Source organism: Dipteris shenzhenensis, chromosome 17 (assembly GCF_047967505.1).
Source record: "Dipteris shenzhenensis isolate YYH24624 ecotype China chromosome 17, Dip_SZ_1.0, whole genome shotgun sequence".
NCBI classification, from domain to species: domain Eukaryota; kingdom Viridiplantae; phylum Streptophyta; class Polypodiopsida; order Gleicheniales; family Dipteridaceae; genus Dipteris; species Dipteris shenzhenensis.
Genome location: NC_141612.1, coordinates 34,828,532 through 34,856,350, shown reverse-complemented (window position 1 = coordinate 34,856,350; position 27,819 = coordinate 34,828,532). Strand labels below are relative to the sequence as shown.

Here is a 27,819-nt window from a genome sequence, read left to right as displayed (position 1 = left end):
GCCCCTGCATCTACCTCAGCCCATGTTGCTGCAACATCTCCATCAGCAGATCTCCTGCTGTTCCTTCCTCATATGATGAGAAGTGGGCTTTCTGATTACTTCTATTTCTTGTCTACCACTTTGACTACGAATGATGTAGGTCAAGGGGTTCTAGTGTCTTGGTCTTTCTGTTTGTCTACAGTCAGTCTTCTGTCTATCTAGTCTTGTCTGCCTGTCTATTTGTCTATCAATCTGACAGTGTTTTGTTTTAGATCCATCTTGTCCCTACCCTTGTGGACCCATATGAGGATATCACTTGAGGAGGGGTGTCTCAGGATCTTTGTCTGTCATGTCTTCTATCTTGTCTCTCAGTCTATCAGTCTTTATGTCTGTCTTCTAGTCTTGTCTTTCTATCTTACTTAGTGTCCACTTAAGGAGGGTGTTGGAGATAAGTGCACACTAAGTGTACTATTTCCCTAGTCTACATTTGTCTAAGTCTAGTCTAGTCTTTGTGTCTTGAGTGTGTGCCATGTGGCACCTCTACAATTATCCCATAAGCACTCTTGCTTTATGTCTTGTACTTTGGCCCATATATTCATGGGTCACATCATTGCAATCTATCTATCTAGCTTGTGTCTTGTCTACACTCATCTACAAGGTAACTCTTTGTCTGTCTTTCAATCTTGTTCTTATTTTACTTCTAGTTTTCTAGTTTCTAGTTCTTCCTTTTATATTCCTACACACAGTACAACTGATCATTTTATTACTTTGAGGGTACTAATGGAAGAAAGCAGGCTAAGAGGACAGCTCCTTTTTTGCTGCTTTATTGATTTTACAAAAGCATTTGACACTGTCCCCAGGAACCATTTGTGGGAAAGATTGGTGCATTTAGAAATGCCTGATCATCTGAGAATGGCAATCTTCAGAATGTATGAGAAAGTAGCATGTCAACTAAAAGGGAATAATGGGCTGTCAGCCACATTTTATAGTAACATGGGAGTCAAACAAGGCTGCCCATTATGCCCAACATTGTTTGGTCTATGCATAGACAAGCTGGAAGAGTTAATTCATATGATGCTACAGGGAGAGCAGCCAACGAGTCCCCAAATATGTGGATATACCATTCTACTATTGCTTTATGCAGATGATGTGGTCTTCTTCTCTTACACAGCAGAGAATATGCAGCGGATGATGCACACCCTCCATAAATTTTGCATGGAGAGTGGTCTAACAGTTGATGTCAATAAGACCAAAATGATGGTAATAAAGACAATACAGCCAGCCAACATCCCAAGCATTATGTATGATAAGAAGGAAATCGAGAGGGTACAAACTTTCAAATACTTGGGGATAGATGTACCATCTAACCATAGATGGGGAGATTGTGTTCAGAGGAGGATTGATGCAGGATGGGGTAAGTACTACCGCTTTGAAAATGACTGCAGAAACAATGACACCACGAGATGGGATATTAGGCGTGTGCTATTTGATGCGTATGTCATTCAAACAGTGCTTTACGGTGTGGAGGTATGGGGAGGCAGCATTTCAGCATCAAAATGGAATGACATTGAGAAATTGCAGAAGTCATTTCTCAAAAGGCATTTAGGAATTAAGTCCACCACACCATACTCAATCATGCTTCTTGAAACTGGTTGCAGACCCATTGAGCTGAGAGCACTGGAAAGAGTCTTCAAATATATAAAGAGGATTCAAGATATGCAAACACATAGGCTACCAAAGAGAGCATGGGAGGCAAGCAAGAGACCTCAAAAAACAAACAAGAGCAAGATGCTATCATCTGGATGGGGGTATGACATTAAAGGCTGGTCCCAAAGATGGGAAGTTGCTTCTTACCTAGATGCAATGCCAAGGGAAGAGGAGAAAAGGACATTTTCTACAGCCCTTTTAGAAGCACTACACAGTAAATGGCAATCAGCGAAGAAAAGGACCAAATATGAATATTATTGTGAGAATATCAACCCCAACTATTGGACCACATACTCTCCAAAAGAGAACAAAGCACACAAATATATATGCACACCTATCTCTCTCAGGGCAAGAAGAAGCATCGCAATCATCCGAACTCGATCACACTCCCTAGAAGTGGAGAAAAAAGCATGGGAAGGAGTATCAAGGGAACAAAGACTCTGCCAGCTATGCAACTTAGATGAAGTGGAAAATGAGGCACATGTTCTTTTGACATGTCCATGATATGAGTATCTAAGAGAAGATTTCAGCAATGTCTCGTAGCATCACAACAGTTTGGAGAGCTTGCTTTCCCATCCTCACCTCGCAGCCTTGGGCAATTACATTACCAAGGTCCTTGCATACCGTGACCAATGTATTACACAGGTAGCAACATGCTAGCTGTCCACTCCACCCTTCTTCAAAGAAGGAGACTTTTTGTAACATTCCATTGGGTCCCATGGGTCGATTTTAGGCCCCCAGAGGACGATAATAATAGTTTCTTTCTTTCTTTCTTTCTCTCTCTCCCGTTCATTTCCGCTGCACTTCTCACAACATCCCCCCGGCGACGAAAAAGAAAAGAAAAGTACTTTCTATTAATGCTTGAAAAACAACCAAAGCATGGGGTGCGGATTGTGGAAGAAATGCTAGAAAAAAACTTAGCTCACTGCGTTGGGAATTTGTGAAACAAGGGCTAGCAACTAGGGTGGTGGACTGTACATCCAATGAATACCTCGCTATGAGTATACATCGAAGACACATGCAAGCCAACAGATGCCCGCCTCTCAGTGGCCATCTGAGATCCTAACGTTCCCCGCTCCCATATGGTGCACAGGGTGTAGATAATATCTTGCCAGATGGCAAGTGGGGTGGCTACCGGGGGACCTTGTGCCTCCCATCACAAAACTGCAGCAGGCAACCGAGATGTTCCAGGCAGTGATGCTAGACATTGTCTCCCATAAGTTGTCCTCTGGCAATGGCATAGGGCACTGCCAGGAGGAAGGCATCACCTCCTATGCCTTTATCCAAAAGACCTATTGATCTTGAGTCCTGGAAGGTGGAGAGGTTGGATTCTCATGATCCCCCTTTGTCAGTCAAGTCCCGCTGCACCTCTGTATCTTGGTGACAATCCAGAGAGATCCCATCCAAATCAAAGACAATGCGGGACCGTCTCCATAGCTCTAGCGCAGTGGAGGCATCTACCATCTATGCATATCTCCTCCAGCCATGGACCAATGGGCAAACCTCCATGGGTCCACCAACTAGAAGAAGTACGAAATCTTCTATGGCCTATGGCTGGTCCATAATCGTGACCAAAATCTAGAGAGAAACTCCTGGGGAACTTGCTACTCTACCCAACGCAACTCTCTTGAGGGAGTCCAGGGTGCAACCTCCAGCTGAAGGCGCCGACCTTTGTGTGTTGTGGAGGAGAAGAGGGGCACCTCCTCTACCAACTCCGAGTGCCCTTACACATGAAGTCCAAAACCACTCTCCCGGATCCCATTGTACCTTACAAAGAGGCCGGCCCTTTCACAGTGGAAGATGCCACCGCGACCCCTACCTTGCTGAGACTAGAATTGGGTAAATGGTTCAGTCCTTGTCCAAACGGCCTACTATACTAATCCTCTGCCACTCAAGCATATCCAAGGCCCCTTCAACTGTGGGCTCCCACCTATCTCACACTGAAGAAGGCCTCTGAGCCCCACTCTGTATTGTCTGAACAAAAGGATCCGAGGGGTCTATGCAAAAATTGGATCCTAAGGGGCAGCCCCGTTCTAGAAAATTGCTCATACCAACGTTGAGGGGCTGAGGCTTTGTGTAAAGCCTCCCACTAAGACTCTAGGCTCATAGAGTGAATCTCTAGCATTTGAATACTTGCCCCCCTTAGATGAGAGAGGGCTCTCGCTCGTGCCTTGGCTTCGGTCGGGAGGCAGCCCCCTGTCCCTAAAGAAGTTGTTGGGCCACTATTGCACTGTGCCCAACGAATGTGTGTCCACTATCCCAACATATAACCCTACTGATCTCAAACCACCGGGTGCCAGAAGAGGGGCTACTGCCCGAACTCCTTGCGGCAGCACGGGCTGGCCTGAATGAGTTGTGTGGACAAGCATTGCCAAACTCTGTGAAGACTCCTTATTAGGGTGAGCCCTTCTCCATGAGGGGAGCCTCTGAAAAGATCCACCTGTGGGACTGCTGCCCCTAAGCTCCAGTGCAGGTGTGTTCTTGAGAATAGATGCCGTGGAGAGGAGAGTGCAACTCTCCCTTATATAGGCCATGAAGGGCCTAGATCTGTAGGGGAAGGTGGTTCTACATAGGCCAACCAACAGCCAACTTGCCACATGGATGACTTGTGTTAGGTGATTGCTGCATTGGTAGCTGATTGACACGTGGCCGTCTCTCCACTTCATGTGTTGCTTGCCATGTGGCTGATTGCCACATCACAAATTGCATATCTAGAGCCCTACATGCCACGTCATCATTTGGGCATGCCGTGTTGAATGAACGGATAGTATATCTTGACTATATTGTCACTTTTGTTTCTCAAGATTGTGATTTTCATATAGAAGTTTTATGGATGTTCCTCTATGCAATTATAATTGTATATACATATATGCATGCATGTATACTTATGAGAGTGAGTGTTGATGGAAGGAGGGAAGCAAAGGCGAGGGAGAGGGGGGGGCTGCATTGAAGTTTTTTTCTTTTTGGAGGATGGAAACTATATGCCCCTTTCAACTCATCTCCCTTCTCTTTAAATGTGGGAAGACCTTAACATTTCCAACTTACCGACTACTGGTAAGTTTTCTAAATGTGTGAAACACTTCATTGCTGTTTCTTCTTTGCTTCTTTGTTACGGCAATTATCCACTTTGTTGCTATTTCTTCTTTGTTAGGGCAATTATCGGTCTTACCAACTTGGAGAAATAAGAAGTCTTAGGCTGCCTTTAGGTGACTTAATATGAGGCAAGAGTGAATCTTCCTGTAGGTATAAATTGTTATTAGTGGTACGACAATTATCTCCCGCATCCACTTCATCCCTGTTTCTTCTTTCTTCTTTAAGAGCATGAGATTGTAGATGACACACAAGCTTATTTTTGCCAGGATGAACCTTATCTGTGGACCTAGGAGGCTGTGATATGCAGCTAGAACTATGTATACGTGCTGTGTAGTGAGGTAAGAGTGATGCGCTATGGTTTACCTGGTTGTTACGTTGAAATGACTGTGTTGCCAGCCTTGTCGTGAGTCTCCTATTTCCATCTGTGCTTCCTCTCATGTCAATGCTTATAGTGCAATTTTAAGGATCGTTTCTTAGAGTCATCATTTATTCTGAACGCATTGAGCATATTTTGGTTTTTAAACTCAAGCTTCCATAGAAGAGCTTGGATCTATAACAATTGAAAGTTTGAGACACTTTTTAAGATCACCTATCATTGTTGGTGAAGGGATATGGATACTTTATATTTATAGTAACACCTTAATGTAGCTATCGTCTACTATATAATAGAACTTGTTTATACTCTGCATATACAGAGTTTATAAAATGCAAGCTCTTGATATATGATAATGCTTGGGAATGAACCTTGGTTGTGTTTGAGTACACTCTACATTTAGCCGTTTTACTTTTTTCTTTTCTTTTGGTGCCCCTTTGGATTGTGCATACAAGAGTGAGATTTTTACACATGGGCATGCAAATACAGATACGCATGTCCAGATATATTGTGTGTGTGTGTCCTCTTTGGACACATTGTCACATTGATGTTGATTGTGCATGGACAGCTTTTGCACCCGCATGCAACATGCTATTCGTGATTATGGCAAGAATTTTATGCGTACTCTCAGATGCCATAATCTGATATGTGTACTCTTAGGGAGTATGTTGCTAAAGCTAAAGGCACCAGCCAAGAATTGACAGAAGTTAGTTATTTTCGGGAATTAACTCAAGGTGAGGCTGCTTGCTTGTGTCAGGCTACACACTTTCTTCAATGCAATGAGCACAGGAAGGTTTAGAAGTGGGAAACCAGGCCCAGACAGAGGTATTTCAATGACAAGGGCTGCTCCTCAATGAAGTTTTTTAAAAACTTGCATTTAAGAGACAATCTGCCAATATTTGCCGTGTTAAAAATTTGTGATGGTTCTTGGACAATTCGGAGCACAACCTGTTGAGGCTTGTGTTTCTCACTTTGCTCAACATTTGGGGTAGGTTGATTCTCCCTCACAGGATGTAATGTCAGCTCAGTAGGAACTCCTTCAATGTGTTAGTCTGGGAAAGGATCTTTCATGCCTCATGCATGCTTTATTGTTATTTGGTCTAGCTGTTGGTCTGCATGCCAATTTGCAGAAATCCAAACTGGTCTCTCCATGAGAAAGCTTGGGGCCGGGGGACATTGTTTTACCCATGCAGCTAGTACGGCATCTTGGTTACCCTTTGGGGTGGACAGTTACTCGCGATCAGCAAATGGACTGGGTGCTTGACATGCTTAAGAAGAAATTGGTTGCATGCCCGCTAATCTCATAGTTCAATCGATTCTGGTTGCCTTCATCCAATTTTATTTGCCTTTGATGATGTTTGCCAAGCAAGACATCTTCTGTTTTATGTCTACTATCATGGAGCTCTTCTTGTGGTCATGCTTTTGCCGGAACGCCCTTAGGCTGCTTTCAGTGGATCACGTTTGCATGCTTAAAATGCATGGGGGACTGAATATCCTCATTATTCACATGCATGTTTTAGCTCATACGGGAAAAATAAATGCTGCAGTTCATGCTGGGTGATCAGCCATGGAATTTTATGATGTGATATTTGATTTTGCACTTGTCTGCTCCAGCTTTTGGTCACTGGCAGCCCACTCAATGGGACTTTCTTCTAGGTCACATTTATGGCAGAGTAAAGGGATTCCCTTTTGTCTCTCGTTTGATTGCTGATTGGAAGCACATCCTCTCCCATTTAAAATGGAATGGCAGGGACACTTTTGCAGGTAACTCCTTGTGTGCTGAGAGTCTTCATTGGTCAAATGCATGCATGCCTCCTTTGGCTCCACATGAACCTTACTGCTCTTATTTTGGTCCAAAGGTATTTGTCGTCCTCTCCCATTTAAAATGGAATGGCAGGGACACTTTTGCAGGTAACTCCTTGTGTGCTGAGAGTCTTCATTGGTCAAATGCATGCATGCCTCCTTTGGCTCCACATGAACCTTACTGCTCTTATTTTGGTCCAAAGGTATTCGTCGTGTGGATAATATGTTTGATGCAGCTGGTATGGTCATCTCTTTCATGTGGTTGTCAGAAAGTATGCTTTGGGACTGCATTATAGGTCTATATCGTATCTATTGTCACAGATGCTCCATGATTTTCAGCCAGTACCTCGTCTTGAGATTCTTGACCGCCTCAAAGACTGGGTCCTTCAATTGGATGATCGTGTGTGCCAAGTGCTACCGCTAGCTGATATCACAGTTGCACCTTTGTATAAGATTTTGCTGCCTCCTCCTTGGGTTTCCTCTTCATGTCAATCACATTTGGTCTATGCCATGCACCTCTCGGTGGTGGCGTAAAAGATTGCAGCACATTTGGGCTTCCAAACTACCTCTTTGGCAACAGTTCTTCCTATGGCGGGTTATGCTTGGTGTTCTTCCCTTAGGACAAATCTTAGCTCGTCGACCATGCCTGTCTATACGGGAGTCTATGCCTCATCTGTTTTGGCATTGCCCAGCGTCTCATGATTTCTTACTTTTGCTACAGGAGCAGCTTCAGGCTCGTTTCCCCAGTGCTTCCTTTGGCAAGAATTTTTGCTGTTTGGTTTTCATCCTATGAGGCAGGGATACGATCTTCTTTTCTATTGGGTTCGTTATTGGGCACTGTGGACCCTATGGAAGGACCGCAATCATCGGTCCTTTGGTGATCCCTCTCTTGCCAGATATGAGTTCTTCCATGCATCCTTACGGCAATCGTTTTATGATTGTCTACATGTGAGACCTAGATCATCCTGACTTCTTGTCATATAATGACATCGTCTGATGTTTGTAGCTGGTTGTCCCTCTCTTTGGGACTGTTTTTTGTAATATGATGACGATTTCACCTCGAAAAAAAAGTGTGTGTGTCCGTGTGTGCATGTGTGTTCCCTTCAAGTAAAATTCTATGTACTTTTGAGACAGTTTTCTTGTCATGTTATGCTCCATTATTGTACTAGAGGATGCGTGAGTGAGGAAGGAAACTAATCAAAAAACAGGGTGGTCAGCTGAACTCGTATGTTGAACTCCGTGTGTCTCTTTTCATTTTGAACTTCTTTGACAGCAATACCTTGCTTTCTCACTTCTTTCATTAAAGGGTGATTGTTTCCTGGATTTATGAAGCTATAATTGATAAAATCTTGTTCTCACTTTGCTTCACACATATACTCTCTTGACTTTCCCTACATCAGACAATTTCTTTGAATAAGGGATTCTAAGTTCTTTTCCCCTTCCTTTGTTTTGTTGGATGCATAAGCATTGTTGAACTGCTGCTCAAGCCTCAAATAGGTTAAAGGCAACTGTTTGGTTGATCTGTTCACCTTTTGTTGTTGTTCTGCAATAGGCTTGTCACATTTGAAATCTTATCTTTGTAACACTGCCACCCAAATAGTAAGCTTCATTTTTGTGCTTTATTTCTGCCATGTCTGATTAAGCTGTGAACTGATTTTAGTTTTGCATTTTGGGGTGATGTAGTGTTACTGTATGGCAGTTCATCCCCTGCAGCCACATCTTGTTGCAACAGGAACAAACTTGGGTGTTATCCTCAGTGAATTTGATGCGAAGGCTCTTCCGGCAGCTGTCGCACTTCCAACTCCATCAGGAAGCAAGGAGCATACTGCAGCTTTTATTGTTGAAAAGGAGATAAGGCTACTTTCTTTTCAGCTTTCCACACCTTTAGCTTTTGGAAGCACTGGTTCAGTAGCAGACACCATGCGTCCTCGACATGATTCTGCTGAAGCATCACAACTACAAGTGAAGCAGACGAAAAAGCGTGTGTCCAATGTGCTTCACGATGTATACTCTATTCTCTCTGTCAGCAAATCGGGAAAGTATGTCATTCAATTAACTTCAGACACTTGTCTCCACGACTGGAAAAGTTTGACAAATTGTTTGTATGTGCTGTCATTCAGCTTCTTTGAAGGAAATTTCTGCCTGCTTTCATCAAAATTTCTGATCATTGTAATCAGGAAAAGTTGAGCTGTGTCAGAATATTCATTCTCAACTATGATTGTCATATTTAATATATTGAAATTGCTTTTACAGACATGTGGCTGTGGTATGGCCGGATGTGCCACATTTTACAGTGTATAGGGTGTCTGATTGGTCTGTAATCGATTCTGGATCTGCAAGACATTTTGCATGGGATTCTTGTAAGGAACGTTATGCTCTACTTGAAACAACCATTGTTCCTAGATTGCCCCAGTTGACAAAGGGTAAAAAAGCAAAAGAAGCAGCTGCTCACGCTGCAGCAGCAGCTGCAGCAGCCGCAACTGCAGCTGCTTCAGCCACAGTACAAGTGCGGATAATCTTAGATGATGGGAGTGCAAACCAGCTAACTAGAGCAATTGAAGGAAGGGTTGAACCGGTAATGTTCTCAGATGTCTTCGCTTGTCTTACTTTCCATTGGAATCTTCAAAGGGTTTCCTTTCCTTGAAAACAAGTGTCACTGCCTTTCAAGCATGAAAACACGCTGTCCATTTCTGCAACTATATGTACGTAAAATCAAGCATGAGACTATATGTACATAAAATCAAGCATGAGGATGGTAGCTGTCAGGGGAGTCACAGCTTATTGTTTGAACGATTTTATGGTCACTTTAACAGTCGTTTAAGTTTTTGCATGCATATGTTTTTGGAGAATTGTAACATCATTCAACGTTTTTATCTTCAATATCCTACTAAGATACTGTATGTCAAAGTGATCAGTCCTTTAGGACTGATCCTTTGTAAGAGAGTTTACTTTTGTTCTAAATGAGAGCAATAGAGATTCGCATAATGATTGTAGTGTCATATCATATGCAAGGTAAATCATTGTGCATGCCAGAGCATCTATATATCTGTTTGTCCAACTTTGTCTATTGCCAAAGTTATCTCTTGGAGATTTGAAGTTATATATTTAGTGTGCCCAAAGTATGCACAAACGAGAAAGATGTTTTCTTGCATGTTTTTTGTCCAAGAAGATATGAAAAGAGGTATGCATTTTTGTTGATGCAGGTGATTGGTCTTCAAGGAGGTGCCCTCTTGGGGGTAGCCTACAAATTTCCACGTCGCATGAGTTTCTCAAATGCAGCAGCAGCCTCAGCAGCCTCAGCTGCCCAGGCTGCTTCACTCTCAGGGGTTGCTCCCACATTTTCCAGCTTGGAAGATGGAGGTTTGCTTGGGGCTAAAGGGGAAACACCCTCAAACTTCCAGCTGTACAGGTATTAGCAACTTCTGTATGGATTTTTTTTTTGGAGATAATAAATCCATGGGTATATTGAAGAATTGTAAAGCACATATGGGTGCTTTTCCGGATGCCTCTTTTTCAATTCAAAAGGCCTCCTATGGTTTTGAATATTCATACGTTACGTGGTGTTTGTAGTTGGGAGACATTCAAACCAGTTGGTGGCCTGCTTCCTCAGCCTGAATGGACTGCATGGGATCAAACAGTAGAGTATTGTGCTCTTGCATATCAACAATATGTTGTCATAGCGTCCCTTCGACCAAATTATCGCTACTTAGGAAATGTAGCAATCAGTGGATCTACTGGTGGTGTGTGGCATCGCCGACAGCTCTTTTTGGCAACTCCAACCACAATAGAGTAACTATTTTTGTCCGTTCCATTTTGGTTTTGTCGGTGATCTGGTGTGTTGAACTATTTTCTCTTAAGGTGCATGTGTTTTTGCAAATCTTTCTGCTCTCTATTGTGTCTTTTGTTTCCATACCATTTCAGAAAGTCTATAAGGCATTCAATGGCCTTGATTAGAGTTTGCAGGATTTTGTTCATGTGTTCCTTGAAAGCCTTTCTACATGTATATTCAATCTAATGTAAATGATCTCTTCTAAAGAGATCAACATGTAAACATGTATATTAACAAGATCTATGAATGCTACAACGGACTAGGGATCGAGGACCAAAACAAATATGTTAAGGTGCAAGGCTATCTTAAGGGGAATGTGCAGTCTCTTTCCATAAGCAGTATTAAGCAGTGTCCATGGAGAGGATTTGCATAATTTGTAGTTTCATGCATGGGTATGTGAGGAATGATTCTCAGTTTGATGGTCAGCAGCCAATTTGTGAGTTATCATGCATGGACTCCTTGTGACTAATCTAGGGAAGAAGCTTCGAGCAAGTTTGGAATGAGAACCCTTACTACAAGCTTGATGTCGTGAATCCTTCCTTAAGGGCCTTAAATATATGTAATGCTTAGGTCTATGCTATCCTTTGGCAATTAGGCTCTTCCAAAAGTCGGGGGTGTATTGTTAGGCGATACTAGCTCTGCGATGGCCCTTAGATTCTCGGAATGAAGTATGAAAGGCGTCTCTAGTGTAATGTTAGACTACGCATGCGAAAGTATATTGACACTTTTTGTCAAGTCAAGTGATTGTGGCAAAGGAATTTTTCTTTGCCCACTTCCTACTTCCAATTGAAATAGGAGGCTCTTAGCTAGCCCAATGTAGTCATGTGGCTCCACATGGGTTCATAACTTGTTGGAAAAAAGGGTTGATTAAATTAATCCCTAAGAAGCATTTGTATGAGTTTTGCTGATTGGAGACCCATCACACTCATGCTAGTCATTTATAAGCTGATTGCTAACCTCTCCCTCTCTCGCTTTCCTTCAACCTCACTTCCCCTCCTCTCCCTCCCTCCCCTCTCTCTTGCTTTCCACAGCTCTTCCTGCCTCTCCACTGCTCTTCCTCTCTCCCACTCTTCCACTCCATTCTCCTCTCCACCACTCTTCCCCTCTTCCTACCTCTACATTGCACTTCCTCTCTCTCCCACTCTTCTGCCCTCTCCACCACTCTTCCACTCCACTCTCCTCTCCACCTCTCTTCCCCTCTTCCTCCCTCTCCCACTCTTCCTCCCTCTTAATTGCTTAGACATATCGCTCCCCCCCTCTATATAATCACTCGGAGGCTTGCTGGAATGTTTTGGAACTCCTATGCTTGCTGGAATGTTCTGGAACTCATATGCTTGATTTTTTGTGCCTTAAGTTAATTGCTCGTCACTTAATTTTTCTACCTTACCTTAATTGCTAATACCTGTTTTTTATCAACGGGGGGGCCCTATTCAATTTTCACATAAGCATTGGCAATATTTGACGTGCTATTGCTAATGTCTACGGGGAATGAACCCATACTGGGCAAGGTGTAAACCCTCATGCGAGAAACCCTTGATACGACTCACTATCATCTAGGGACAAAGGGGGAAGCGAGAGAGGAAGAGGCGGTGACGGAGGGAGACGCACAGAGGTTAATGGATTCATTCACACAATTAATCGAATTCATTGAGCTTAGGTTAAGGCGGGCATCAGAATTCGAATGATAATTAATTAATTGAATAGATGCGAGGAGCGATTAGGAGCGATGATAATATGCTAGGTACAGTGAGCAAGATGTCTCTTATTGCAAGTGGATGTTACTAAAGCTTTTGATACGACACAGTGGGATTTCATCTCGCACCATCTGGTCATTGGGATTTGGGAAAAAATGCAGTGTATTATTAATAGTTGTATCAAGATAGTAAAGCCGCTGGAATTCTATCGAGTAATCTTACTGATGAGTGGACTCTCTTTTGTTCAGTACATTTATGGTTGCATTGCATGGGTTATATGAATACATTATCTATGTCTTTTAGGATCTCGCAGCCTTCTTTGGCTTTTGTATACGTTTATTCACCTTTCTTTCTCTCCACACCCATGCATGCATCCATGAGGGTGCACCTAAATATCGCAAGATGCCCTCAAGAAGCAAGATGATGCACCTATTGAGTCTCAATGGGATGCGGAAATAAAAGAATGGACGCTCGTGCTTAAGAGTGCTTGCCTCTCTTACATGGTGAGAATGGCTTCCGAGGTCATTGAGCTTGTTGCTTTGAGAGATGAATACCAAGCGCTAGAAGGGGTGGATTCCTTGAAGGCATTTCAGATGGAACTGCAAAAGTGCTCTGTGAGATGAAGATGTGAAATGAGACCTTCATAGACATCAGGGTGGATCCCACTGCATTAATACAAAAAATGAGGAACTGGGAAAAGACGTCTATTAATTAGTAGAAAACTATGAAAAACAGCTTTGTCATGACAAGAGAAATCACTAATCCGTGATTAGTAGACATTAAAACATTATTATATATTATACGACAATGGTGTAACATGTATATGTATTTATGATGGACACCGACCGATTTGTTATGGCGGTGGATCATCTCAGTAGATAGGACTAGTCGAGTTGTAGCCACTGCTTCAGACGGCATCAAATTTGGACATGTGATACTTATTTTGTTAATAAAAATGTGCACACACGTGTCTAGGTCCTAGGGGCAATAGGAAGGGAAGGGTGCATTAAGGTGCATTGAATGGTAGATGCATGGGTCATAGGCTAAGGGTAGGTGTAAATGGGAAGATGGAACTTGAGTGATCTCAAGGGACATTAATGAAAGGGTATCACCCTTTCATTGTGAATCTCACGTAGCATTCTCTCTACCACATTGCATTCATCCACTCTCTCTCTCCCACCTTGCATGTAGGTCGAAAAATAGAAACAAGTACTTGTGGGGGTAAAGGCACTAATGCCACCCTGGTACAGTTAGTACACTTAAGTACAGTTAGTACATTTGTTTGCTAGGTACACTAAGTACAGTGTACTTAGTGGTGGTTGTAACCTTATCCATTAATATAAAAGGTCTACCGTGTGCTTGGGGAGGCACACACATTACTCATTGCTTATCCCCTAACTTGTGTGTCACTGTGCTCTCCTCCTCTCTCACTCAAACTCTCAACTGGTATCAGAGCGAGGAACACAATCTCTCCCTCTCCGGGTTGCCCATCCCCCTTCTCCCTCCGAGTTCTTCTAGCTCTTCTCTCCGTCTATCTCATTTTTCAGCTCGTCCTTGTTTCTTCGAAGGAGTAGCTCTCCAGGAGCCATCGAGGCGGCTGCATTGCGCACGAGTCTATCTACCTCATTGCGCGTTTTGAAGCTAGGCGTGCAGCTTGCTGTCACATCAGGTCGTGCGAGGGATTGAGCAGGGGTCGGCTGCATAACAGCCGTCTGCTGTGGCAAGGGCAAACAGCAGCCGGCAGCTAAGCTGCGGCTGGACATCTGCAAGAGCAGCCGAAGGCCACTAGTCTTGGCCTAAGGCAAGGTCAGAAGCAGCACGCGGGCGCAAGGACTGCCAGCAGGAGGTGTGGAGGAGCAGATAAGCGCGCAAGCGAAGCGCGCTGTCGCGCGCATCTACTGCAGGCAAGCGCGCAATACAGGCGTGCTGTCGCGCGCATCTCTGTCGGCCAGGAGCAAGGCCGACAGGGCCGACCTCTAACAGGTCGACAGTCGACCTACAGCTGACTGCCGACTGTCGGCTGTGGGCCGACAGCCATCTGCCTCCGACTAGCCTTCCCTCTTCAATCCTCGTCTTGCGCACCTCCTCTGGTATAGAGGCTTTTTCCCTTTCATAGCGCACCTGACGAAGAAAAAGAAAATGAAAATCAGATTCTTTGTCTGAAAAATCAGAAATACAGCAAGGTACATCTTTGTTCTTTGCGGATAAGAATGTGATTTGAGAGAACAAGTGACAGGATAGAAGCAGAAGTTTTTTTTGCATTGGGATGCGTGCAAGCAGGTACAGACAGTAGTACAGTTGTACAGCAGGTACAAAATTGTCCTTGCAGGTGCAGGAACAGCCACAGGGTCCTGTGAGCTCTAACTGAGCATCTTTAGTGTCAGATGCAAATACAGTGAGCTTGTATGCCACTGTGTGAGGAAATCCTCAATTTCCTTTGCAGAGTCAAGGGGGCTTTTGTAGCCAGAGCCTACATTGGGCTTGTGTACGCAGGAATTGCGTCTCTGACTCCACATTGGAGATTGAATTTTGCAGATTTAAATGCATTTGTGACCAATGGTACACAGGAAGTGAATGCAGACTTCAGCACGGAATGTGCTAGTCAAACAAGGGGCTTTTGCAAAGGGAATGTTTTTTTTTTGCCAGAGACTTATGCATATGCCTTATAAATGTCAGGAGAGCAGTAATGCAGTGAAATTGTGATTTTTTTTACCTCCAGTCAAGGGGCTTTTGCCCAATTTCTGTCCTAAACTGTTAAATACAGTTTTAGGAGTGTCAAGGAGGTTGAAATTCATGACATTGAACTGTTAAACAGTGAAAATCTGTTGCTGTACTTTCTGGTACAGTCAAGGACAGTTAAAACTCAACAGGTTTGACTGAATTCAGTCAGCGTACAGCGGTACAAAAAGCTTTTATTATTGCTATTTTTTACTGATTTTACAAGGGCAAATGCTTCTGATTTTTCAGAGATAAGCTGGTTGTACAAAAGTGCATTAAATGATGCAAACAGAGTTGCTGTACTGAAACTGCAGCAAGCAGTAAACAGTGATACATCTCTGTTTAAGTGGGAGATATTGTGTGCATTTCAGTTCCTATTTATTCCGCTGCGGGAATTAAATATTTGAGCACAGTTCAAGTGCAAGTGTGCACTTGGTTTGCAGTGAGTCAGGCACCCAAACTTGGGTTGAATTGTTTATTTGCTGATTATAATGGCTTCATCATCGGAGTCTTCACTTCTTAACATCAAGAAGTTGCAGGGTGCTGCTAACTACCCTATGTGGAAAAAGATGGTCCTGAATGTTCTTATTCTCAGGCAGTTTCATGCTCCAATAGTGCACAAAGGTGTAAAGCCCACGGGCATGACAGATGATGCTTGGGCACTGGCTGATTTGTCAGCAAAATCCATCATTGAATTGTCACTCCATGAGAGTGTTGTTTGGAATGTTGATGGTGAGAATACTGCCTGGGGTGTGTGGAAAAAGTTACAGGACACATATGAGCAGCAAAGTGCAGCAACAAAAATATATTGGTTGAAGAAGTTCTTCAACCTGAAGATGAAGGAAGGCACTTCCATTGATGCACATCTGAATGAGTTCAATTCTATCATAACTCAGCTTGCAAATCAGAAGTATGTGGTGGACGAGGAAACCAAGGGTATGGCACTCTTGATATCCCTTCCTGAGAGTTGGGATACGTTCGTCACGGCTGTTACAAATGCAAATGCTTCTATAAGTTTTGCAGATATTACAGGGCTGATTATGCAGGAAGAGCAAAAGCTGAAAGCTCAGAATGTGTCAAAGCCTAACAATGCCTTGAATGCAAGGGGAAGAAATCAGCAAAGGGGTAAATCCCAGGAAAAGGGAAAGAGTAGGAGCAAGTCCCGCTCCAACAAAGATATTGAGTGCCACTACTGTGGCAAGAAGGGACATACAAAGAAGCAATGCTATAAGCTGAAGAATGATAAGAGAGACAAGGCCAAGGAATCTGATGCAGATGCAAAGGCAATAGTACCAGTAAGCAAGGGCAAGAGTACAGTGAAGATTGAAGAAATTCATTCTACACATGGTGATGACAGTGAGGGAGAGGTTCTCTTTCTCTCTACTTTGGATGCTCATTCTCTTCATGCAGGCAGTCTTGCAGATATGCACTCTTGGATTATTGACTCAGGTGCCTCATTCCATGTTACACCTTACAGAGAGTTGTTTGTCAGGTACACAGGAGGCAGTAATGGAGTCGTGTTTCTGGGAGATAATCATGCATGCAATATTGTTGGCATTGGAGATGTGAGGCTTGTATTTGCCGATGGTACTCAGCTTATGCTACACAATGTCAGGCATGTTCCTGAAGTCAAGAAAAATCTGATTTCTACTGGTATGTTGGATGATGAAGGTTTTGTGACCAGCTTTGGTCATGGTTTATGGAAGGTCACCAAAGGTGCCTTGGTTATTGCCAAAGGTCCCAAGGTTGACACTATGTATTCTCTTCATGCCAATGTATGTAATCATGCTGATATTTATGCAACCGAGCTGCCGAATATTTCTATGTGGCATAGCCGGTTGGGACATATGAGCATAAGTGGAATGGAGCAGTTGGCTCGTCTTGGCTACTTACCGTCTCTCAAATTTTCTGATCTTAAATTTTGTGAGCATTGCATTTATGGCAGACAATTACAGTGCCCTCATAAAAGGAAAATAGGACATAAGGATGCTCAGCTTGAGCTTGTACACACAGATGTGTGTGAGATGCCTAGTCCTTCACTTGGAGGTGCACGGTATTTTGTTTCTTTCATTGATGACTCCACACGGAAGGTGTGGGTGTATCCTCTTCGGCTGAAGAGTGAGGTCTTTACAGTGTTTCAGAAATGGCTTGCCATGGTTGAGAACCAGACAGGCAAAACACTGAAGGTTTTGCGTTCAGACAATGGAGGGGAGTATTTATCTAAAGCATTCAGTGATTTCTGTGATGCTAGAGGTATTCAAAGGGAACTCCCTGTTCCTTACAGTCCACCGCAAAATGGTACAGCAGAGCACATGAATAGAACTATACAGGAAAAGGTCCGCTCTATGATGTCACATGCTGCTTTATCTTATGGATTTTGGGCTGAGGCTGTGAAGACAGCAGTACATCTCATAAATAGGTCGCCTAATAAGAGGCTAGCAGGCGAAGTGCCTGAACAGCTTTGGACAGGGAAATCTCCGTCCTATAAGCACTTAAGGGTCTTTGGTTGCACTGCGTACGTGCACATACGCAGAGAAGAACGCAACAAGCTAGATCCTAAGTCTCTTAAATGCATATTTCTTGGATATGGTGACAAGGGTGAGATGGGGTACCGCCTATGGGATCCAGTCAGTAGAAGAATTGTACGCAGCAATGATGTCTTATTTGATGAATCATGCATGTTTAAAGCTGTAAAACAGCCCTCACATGTGTCAGATATTGACATTGATGATTTGGGACATTCTGTAGAGTTCAGGCAAGCTGTAAATCAGCCACAACAGGCTGCAGCAGGTCCAAATGGACAGCCCGCTATGGCGGAAGACATCTTAAATGATGTACCACATGTGGAAGATGTTCCAGACATTGTTTTGCCACAGAATTTGATGGAACAGCCACCTGTTTTAGGTGAAAACCAGGCTGGACAGCAAGACCAATGGGTCAGAAGGTCCACTCGGAGGACAAGGCAGCCACAAAGGTTTGTTCCAGGGGCAGACTTTATAATGCTTACTGATTGTGGGGAGCCTTCCTGTTACAAGGAAGCTGTGCAAATGCATGATAAAAGGCTATGGGAACTAGCCATGAAGTCCGAGATGGACAGTCTCCATAAAAATGGTACTTGGGAATTGGTGCATCTGCCAAAGGGTATGAAAGTACTACCATGCAAGTGGGTATACAGATTGAAAGTCACACCTGATGCTAAGCCAAGGTATAAAGCCAGGTTGGTAGTCAAAGGATTTAAGCAGGAATATGGTGTAGATTTTGATGAGATCTTCTCTCCAGTGGTCAAGATGACTACACTCAGGACTGTACTTGCTTTGGTTGCATGTGAGGATTTGGAATTATGCCAAATGGATGTGAAGACAGCTTTTCTTCACGGAGATCTTCAAGAGGAGATTTATATGCAGCAACCAGAGGGATTTGCAGTCAAGGACAAGGAGTCACTTGTATGTAAGTTAAAGAAGAGTCTTTATGGGCTCAAACATGCACCAAGGGAGTGGTATAAAAAGTTTGATACCTTCATGAGGTCCCAAGGTTTCAAGAGAAGTGATATTGATCACTGCCTTTATACTAAAAGGGCTGCAAATGGCAGCTTACTCATCCTTATCTTGTATGTGGATGACATGCTTATTGCAGGTAAAGCTCGTAAAGAGCTTGATGATCTTAAAAGGAGATTGCATGAGGCCTTTGATATGAAGGACCTTGGTGATGCAAATCACATACTGGGCATGCGGATACGGAGAGACAGGAAACAGCGGTTGTTGTACTTGTCTCAGTCAGAATATATTGGCAAGGTTTTGCAAAGGTTTCACATGGAGAAGGGGAAGACTCTTAGTTCTCCATTGCCTCCATATGTGAAACTCAGTGCAATGGACAGCCCACAGTCAGATGTTGACAGGGCTGAGATGGCCAAAATTCCGTATGCTTCAGCTTGTGGCAGTCTCATGTATGCCATGGTTGCTACCAGACCTGATATTGCTTTTGCAGTGGGAATGGTTAGCAGGTATATGGCAAACCCTGGTAAGAAGCATTGGGAGGCAGTGAAAGGTATTATGAGATACCTGAAGGGCACACAAGGGTTGTGCATATGCTTTGGCAAGCAGGATGCAAAGGTGCATGGTTTTGTTGATTCAGATTATGCTGGTCATCCCGATAACCGAAAGTCTACTACCGGTTATGTATATACATTCACAGGAGGTGCAGTGTCGTGGGTATCAAGGATACAGCAGTGCATAGCTTTGTCCACCACTGAAGCTGAATATATTGCAGCTACAGAGGCATGCAAGGAAGCCTTATGGCTATCTCGGCTAGTGGGAGATTTGGGCATTACAGGTGATATTCCATTGTTGCATTGTGACAGCCAGAGTGCTATTCAGTTGGCACATAACCCTGTCTTCCATGCAAAGACAAAGCACATTGATGTGAAGTATCACTTCATCAGAAAGGTGATAGATGATAAGCTGATTCAGCTTGTCAAGGTTCATACGGATGACAATCCAGCAGATCTGTTGACAAAAGGTTTGCCTGCAGAGCGGTTAGCACACTGTCGACACTTGATGGGTATAGGATGAGCCCAACTGGGCTATGTACTCCATTGTGTATATGCTGTTTTTTTTATTTACTTAAGGGCACTTTGCCTTTAAGTGGGAGGTTGTGGGGGTAAAGGCACTAATGCCACCCTGGTACAGTTAGTACACTTAAGTACAGTTAGTACATTTGTTTGCTAGGTACACTAAGTACAGTGTACTTAGTGGTTGTAACCTTATCCATTAATATAAAAGGTCTACCGTGTGCTTGGGGAGGCACACACATTACTCATTGCTTATCCCCTAACTTGTGTGTCACTGTGCTCTCCTCCTCTCTCACTCAAACTCTCAGTACTCTCACGAGGGCGCTCTTCCCCATTGGAGGACCAATTGGCCATGCATTGCACACATTTGCATTCTCGAAAAGACTGGTTCTTCACAAGCTTGGGATGGTCATTTCACATTGCCACAAGGTCAATACCACAACTCAATTTTAAGCACGGTCCAAGGAGACTCCTCATGGGTAGAGGTGATTGCAAGGGCTACAAAACAAAGACCGTTTGCCACAATTGAGTAGGGAAGTCCCACACAATCGAAAAGATTGACAAAATCCTAGCCACTGATAGTAGGATTCTAAGGAGATACTATGCACCCTTTTTTGGATTTTGATTTATCTGAATGATGTTCAGTCCCATAGATCAATTTGGACTTCTTAGATATTAGTAGGTGCTTCTTTCGCACTCCCAGAGGCAATGCTGAACTGACTCAACTGCTGCATGGCATCGAGGACAAGTAGAGTCAGTGTCTGCAGAAATCTGAAACTATCTTAATGAGGAGCTCTAAAGGGCCTCCACCCTCTACTACTAAGGTGAAATCTCCTGGCATTTCTGACTATGTAACGAAAGAAGGGGATGCTCTTCTCTCAGTGCCCTTCATCAATCCACTCCCACTCCCCTAGGTCCCACTACAAGAACCTAATGGGAGTATCACCATATAACCAGAGTCTCCAAAACCCATGTGCCAGGAGAACAGAGTCAGGATCAAGATACCACTGTGAGTCCTTGCCCCACTCCATGTAACTTGCAATCCTAAGAGGCTCGAAGGCAACCTCCAAAAGAATATCATCTGTAGATCTAAGAAGTCTGCCTCTCGACTGAATATCAAAGACAAGGGTCTCCTCAAGTGCATCCCGCAAGGCAATAACTTGTAAAGGAATACCCATCCCCGTAAAAGCTCCCAACCAAGTGGACTCTGTGAAAGGCATGTCATCTGTATCTATCCACTCTACTGGTATGGCTGCATCTATCTGCTGCATCCTAACTGTACTCCCCTTGAGGTGGCCAAGTGATAAGAGTCTCTGATCCTTTGGAAGCTTCCTGAAAGCCTTCCAGAAACCTTTTGTGGAAGCAGGTCCCCTCTCCCATCTAGACCACTACATATAATGTGACACTCTTAGTGATCTGCCATGCTCATCCAAAATAGAGTCATTCCACATGACTGGCTGCCTGTCTATTTCTTCACGAGAGGAGGGTGGAACTCTCCGAAGAGTGCCTCTGAAGCTGCCCCAAGCTTTTAGAATGGTAGCCATGAGAGGGGAAAAGGGAGATCTAAGATGGGCTGAAGTAAAAATCCATCTGGAGCTGTCCATACAATCTCCCCTGTGAGATGGTGTACAAGACTGAATTCTGTGTAAGAAAAAATCTTTCCAAGGCTTCTGTCCAGGCATCAATCCTCTCACTACAAACTTGCAGAGCAAGGCCATACATTGCAAGTTTGGATCAATACTATTGAGACCTCCTTTCGCTATGGGGAGAATGAGGGTCTCCTAAGCCACCCTTACTACAACATCTGAGGTGCCATCTAACCCGCTCCATAGGAAGTTCCTGATAGGTCTCATGAGCTGAGAGATACAACCTCTAGATCTGCACCAACATGAGCAAACAAACCAGGCAGTAGCCAATAATACCTGGTTCACAACCACTACTCTGGATGCAAGGTCAAGTCTGGCAGAACTCCAAAAAATGAGTTTCCTCCTGATGCTCTTCAACAAGGGAGCAAATTGCTATGCTGCAGAGAGGCCTACACCAACCTGGCATCCTAGGTACCTAATGGAAACACCCCTCTGGATCTAAGTTATACCTATGTCATTCCCCTAGTCTCGAGTGCCCTCATCACTAATCCAAAAGCCATTGGACTTGTTCCAATTAATATGAGCCCCTGCTGCCATGCAAAACAAATCCAAGGCAGTCTTGAATGAGGTGAGTGTTTGTGGTGTGGCATCCAAAAAGACAGTTGTGTCATCTGCCTACTCACTATCCAATAGCTCGTCCTCCTACCTCAACGGAAGCCTCTGCCCGATAATATCAGCTTGAGCTCTAAGATAATAGCTCATAGATTCGGCCACAAATAAAAAGAGAAAGGGGGCTAAAGGGCATCCTTGACGGACTGATCTGGTGATCTTAAACCTGTCTCCCCTGACTTCACCAATAAGAACATGGCTATGGGCTGATCTGTAGAGAGCTGACACCCCTCTGATCCATGCATCTGTGAATGTACCATCCAGAAAGCCCCAGTCTACTCTGTCATAAGCTTTCTCAAAGTCCAGGAGTAGAATGGCAAGCCTATGGCCATTATGCATAGCCCAGTCAGAAGCCTCCCAAAATGAGAAGATGTTATCGAAGATGCTCCTGCCATGCCGTCTGCGTATCATGTATAAGATCTGGAAGAAAGGGTTGCAGACGAAGGCTGACTGCTTTTGCTAAAATTTTGTACAAAGTACCCAGCAGAATGATTGGTCTCCACTGAGACACTAAATTCCTGCAAACCCCTTTTGAGATAAGATGAATGAGGTAGCATTCATGTCTTGGATACTGGAAATATAATTGTGCTATGATATTTACCAAGTGCAGTAAGTGAGTCAGACTGAAATTTTCTTGCTCTATCAGAAAATGTTTGCTATACATTGGCTTCATTCTTTGGATGACGATCTCTTGGGAATGGTTGTATCAAATTCTGCTATTAGTTGCTAGCCTTTGTCATGGCTGAGTCTGCCCTTCACCTTTGGAGTGCCGACAAAAACTCAGTACAAAGACTTTGTATAAATGCATGTTCAAGTATGTGTGGGTGTGTGGATTTGTATGTGTGAGCATATGTTTACTATGGTTTATACCCACTGTTGTGTGCTGACATTGGGGATGTCAGAGTAGCTAGTCCGTGCTATGCGTGATGCAGTTTATGGTTTTCAACCTTATGAGTCACTATCATGAGATTGAAACTGCATTGTGTTTTAAGAGAATGAGTTTGGACATGTTCCTGGATTCATCTAGATATATCTGCTTTTAGTTTGACTTTTAAAGCATATACCCCTAAGAGAAAATGGTAAAATGCTCTGTAGTTGCAAATCATGTTTCGAATCAAAGGTACTAGAGCATTGATTAATCATCATGGGACCTTGTTTGTGTTGTTGGAAGACCTAGCAAAGTGTTTTTTTAAAGGGCTAAAGAGAAGCATTTTGAATGTTTTCTATGTGCTGCATAAAGGAACTTACTTTGAGTTGTCTGGTCATCGTTTAGATGTGTTTTTGTAGACGCGGGTATTAGTGCTGTAGACTTGGAGCGAAAGAGAAAAAAGGAAGAGTTTAAAGCTAAAGAGGCACAAACGCAAGCTGTGGCTGAACATGGTGAATTAGCATTAATTACTGTGGAGAGTGTACAGCCTGTGGTTCATGAGAGAGTGCCATTACGGCCTCCAATGCTGCAGGTACAAAACTTATGATTCGTAAAAGATTTAAACATGGTAATATTTGACTGTTTTAGCCATTGAGAGCAGACTTCATTATGAAGAAACTTCTAATTCAGAAAGTTTGGTTTCAGGTAGTTCGTCTGGCTTCCTTTCAGCATGCACCGACAATACCTGCCTTCATGACTATGCCAAAGCAGTCCAGAATGGAAGGAGAAGATCCTGGAATTCCTAAAGAAGTTGAAGACAAGAGATCTGCTGCTGAGGTTGCTGTTGCAGGTGGAGGTGTATCTGTTGCAGTTTCTCGTTTGCCACCTGAGCAAAAACGTCCAGTTGGACCTCTTGTGGTAGTTGGTGTTAGAGATGGTGTCTTATGGCTGATCGACAGGTGACTCTATTATTGCTGTTATTCTTGTCAACTTTTATGGTTAAGTAAACTAGTGTATGGGATCTTGAAGAGTATGAGAAATCACAACTATTTGAGAGTGTTAGGTGTTCATTGCTGAAGGTGCGTCTTCTGTGATGACTATTCATCTATTTCAGAGGATTGTGCGAGTAACGTAGGCATAATCCTCCACGCTGCAGCCATATGTGCAGTCTCTTGATGTCAGTTAAAACAAAAATTTGTGTCCTGATAGGAATGTCAGTAGGCCTATACCTGGAGCAAAGGGAGGTCCTCGACCTGAAGGAAGCACCTGTTGTGCTGAGGAAGAAAAGGCTGCTGCTAGAGGCTAAGATGAGTGTGACTGGCCAGAATCAGGGGGATCTTGGTGTACTGGATTTGTAATTACAAAGTTCCCATCCAGCACTACTACCCACCTCTGCAAAAGAACTGCATGAGCAATGTAAGGATTCTAACAATCCGAGGAAGACATGTTATTCTTTTTCTTCTTAGGCCTCTTTTTCTTCTTTGGGCAATCTCTGGGAAAGGGCCCAAAGAGTCTACAAGTGCGGCATTGGTTTTGTCATCCTGCATTCTCAAACCTTTGCCTGAAAAGAGAGCCACTAGATGCTGAAGCAAAAAGTGGTACTTCGTGATTAGGGTTAGAGACAAGTACCCTAACATGCAGCACCCCATCCATCATGGCTGCTTTTGCCGCCGAAGAGGGCAATCTAGGAAGAGGAGCTACCTCACAAACAAAAAGGGCTGTGATGGTAGGAAGATGATGATGGTGTACTTGAGGAAGTTGAGGGAATTTGATGAAATTGGTAGTGATTCTCTTGGCTTCTCAACCGGATCAAAACGCATTGAAAAAAGAGTAAGAAAGTTCTTTCTGGAGCTAAGGGCTAGGGGACTATCAGCCAAGACAAGAGAGGCAGTCTCAAAGGAATCAAAGGCCACTTGGGAGAAATCCCTTCCCAAAAGTTGAACATCTTGAATATGCACAAAAAGGTCTAGGGGAAGAGTTGCCAACATCCAATCCCTAGCTTCGCTTCTAGAATGAGAAGCATGGTTACATATAAAGAGAGTGGTTGCACTCTCAACTTCAACATTCTTCTTGAGCTGCTGCAGCTCATCTTCAGAAAATAGACATGTTCTCACCGCGGTGGATGAAAGACGGATTGGCTGAACATGAAGCCATTCACCAATGTGACATGAAAGGCCGGAGTGAGTGTGGATCAACCGTACGGACTTTTACGGGTGTCTGTGTAGGCTGCACTGACTGAATGGAGGGTTGGGATGGCAGACCGGTGGGAGGGGTAGGCAAATTGGGTGGGCAGAAGAAGGCAGTAGAGGGGACGGAGAGCATGCAGGGGAGGGGGCTGTTAGGAACAGCTCGTACGGACCGTATAGAGTGAGAGGGGAGAGGCAGGAAGGCCAGTGAGAGGGAGAGCAGTGGGGAAGGGCAGGCTAGGGGTGGGAGAGGGAAGTCTAGGCAGCAAGACGGGGAGCAGCAGTCATATCAATAACTTCTATTATTTCTTGAGGAGAAACAAGCTGATCATCCACGGCCAGTAACTCTTTCAGTCTACTGACATGAAAAACTGGATGTACTTTAACATAAGGAGGCAATTCTAGCTTATATGCAACTGGTCCAATTCTTTGAATAATCTTGAATGGATCATAGTATCTGGGGGATAATTTTGGAACCAAACCAATACTTAGGCTCTTGGATTCCTTGGGAATACGTAAATATAGCATCGTTCCTTTAGAGTTTCCGTGGGTGAATGATGTCTATTAGCATAAAATCTATCCCGATCCTGGGCACTTCTAATAGACTCCTTGGCAAACTGCAACATTTCCTGCATGTCTTGCAAGAATGTCCTTGCAACATCACCTGTACTTGAATGCTTTGCATTGTTATAAGCAAATTCTATCATGGGGAGATAATCTTCCCATGAAGATTGCGTCTTAGACCAATTGGTTAACCTTCTCTGTGCTACCATAAGATTGTTCATGACCTGAGGAACTCATACTTGAGTAGTTCTCAATTTCTCAAAAACAAGTGTCCAAAAGTTACTTGTAAACTTTTCCCACTCACTAACTATGTCTGAAGGCAAACTATATAGCTTAAAGAATTGGTCCACAAACTCGTTAGCGAATTGAATAGTTGAGATGGTCGATATAGTAGGTAAGAATCTAGCCATCTTTGTCAGATGGTCAACTATGACACAAATGTAGTCATGACCCTTCTTTCTGCTCCTGGTCTTGATGTCAGCCAACAACAAGTTAAGACACCAACTGATAACCTCTTATGACAGGTAGATTAGTGACTTCTCGTTGACCTATCGTGGCAATCCTAGCAAATGGTTATGCCTGCATGGTGGAAGGTCCACTACCCAAAATTAACAATTGAGTGATATCCTTTAGCTGTTGTCTTAGAAGTTAAGCCAACACCTTGATCATACATTCAACATTGTAGAATCTCAGTAGACTCAGCAAGGCATTGCTGCTACCAAAGAAACATCCGTATGCTCAAATGTCAATCATTGCCCTCTTGAATGCTTTGCAACAGAACAATGATTTTTATAATACCCAAACAAATTGCTGGTTTATCAAACAAATAATTTGACCAAGCTAACTTTAGCAAAGTGATTTTACTAAATGAGCCTTGGACGCAGGGGTTTCCGTATGGAATATGAATTTTTTTTGCTGGTGCTATTACATGCTACAAATATCTTTGAGTCATTGTTGTTGTGTTGACATCTATGTTTGTACAGAACTGTTAAAGTCATTGGGATTTGCCAATCCCTAGATATATCATGGTGTTCCTGCTAAAGGTTGTGATTGGAGGCCCTAACGTCTGAGATAACATGCAGGATGCTCATGGTCAGCATGTCTTGGTCACACCTTTAGGCTTGGAATAGTTTCCATTGGAATCTTCTAGTCATTGATATTGTGACATCTAGCCACAACCCTGTTGACGGAATCTCTATTAATTAAGAGGCAAAAGATGCTATTTGCATGCATACAAGAGGGGTAATCATTGAAGCTACAGAGGCACTTACTTCTTCTCCTATATCCTAAAGGCTGATCTGCTGAAACCTGCAACTTGAACAAGAACTTTTCTCCGGTATGAGGTTTTATCTAGTGGGAATAAGATAAAAGATTGGGGAGGACGGTCCCTCGAGGACAAGCCTTTTATTGGGGTGGAAGGCTCATGTACCTTTGTCTTTACTTGGCCAAGTTCTTGTTCTAGTTGGTGCACTTGCTTTGAGAAAGAAAGAAAGAAAGAAAGTCTATTAACGTCCACTAGAGACCAAAAGGTCTATGGGACAGCAAGAAACGGTCTAGTACATCTGCTTTAGGGAGGGCACATGGCAGCTCCCAAGGAATGCAAAAGCAACCCACATTATTTTAGAGTACCTACATAATAGTCCGAAAGAGTAAACAGCCATACATCAGTTTAAAACTGAGAGTCTTTTGGTTTTGATTTAAACTCTCTGATTAGAGCTACGCCTTAACGGTAAACTGCCCATTTTCCATCCTTTCTGGCAGCCTTGACTTTAGCTAATTCAGTTGCTTGTGTAAGCTCCTTTGCTATCCATACTTTGGTACCCTTGAGCTTGTAAGATTGTCAAAGATGTTGTATAAGGAGCATGCATATCTGTGCCAAATCTATGGGTCCGTGATGGGAATGGGCCGTTTCCCCTCTGATAGGAGTCCATAGCCGATAATCGGGTCTCCCTTTCAAAAAGATCCGCCCACCTCATCACCCCTGCGAGTGAGAAAAGTCTCCGTCTTACGTCGTGTCATCAGACGTGAGATGCAATGCGCCTCAGATGTTGTTAGGTGTCCCAAGGCCTGCTCGCGTGTGAGGTGAGCTCTCATCTCCTTACAGTCATCATCGTACCGAGGGTTTTGAGGCATTTTTCCAAGTGGGGCATGTGTGGGTCGAGTCGTAGGGAAAGATATGATGG

General features: G+C 43.6%; 1 protein-coding gene across 1 annotated transcript in view; it reads left to right on the top strand.

Annotated features, from left to right (window-relative positions):
• LOC147892033 (Transducin/WD40 repeat-like superfamily protein) overlaps positions 1 to 27,819 on the top strand; it is a 128,934-nt gene that overhangs the window by 73,839 nt on the left and 27,276 nt on the right. The window contains exons 12-17 of the mRNA XM_087387872.1: positions 8,639 to 8,994; positions 9,209 to 9,530; positions 10,159 to 10,364; positions 10,526 to 10,744; positions 23,292 to 23,478; positions 23,592 to 23,845. Of these exons, the coding sequence (XP_087243998.1) occupies positions 8,639 to 8,994; positions 9,209 to 9,530; positions 10,159 to 10,364; positions 10,526 to 10,744; positions 23,292 to 23,478; positions 23,592 to 23,845 (1,544 nt within the window). The remainder of the gene's footprint in view (positions 1 to 8,638; positions 8,995 to 9,208; positions 9,531 to 10,158; positions 10,365 to 10,525; positions 10,745 to 23,291; positions 23,479 to 23,591; positions 23,846 to 27,819) is intronic.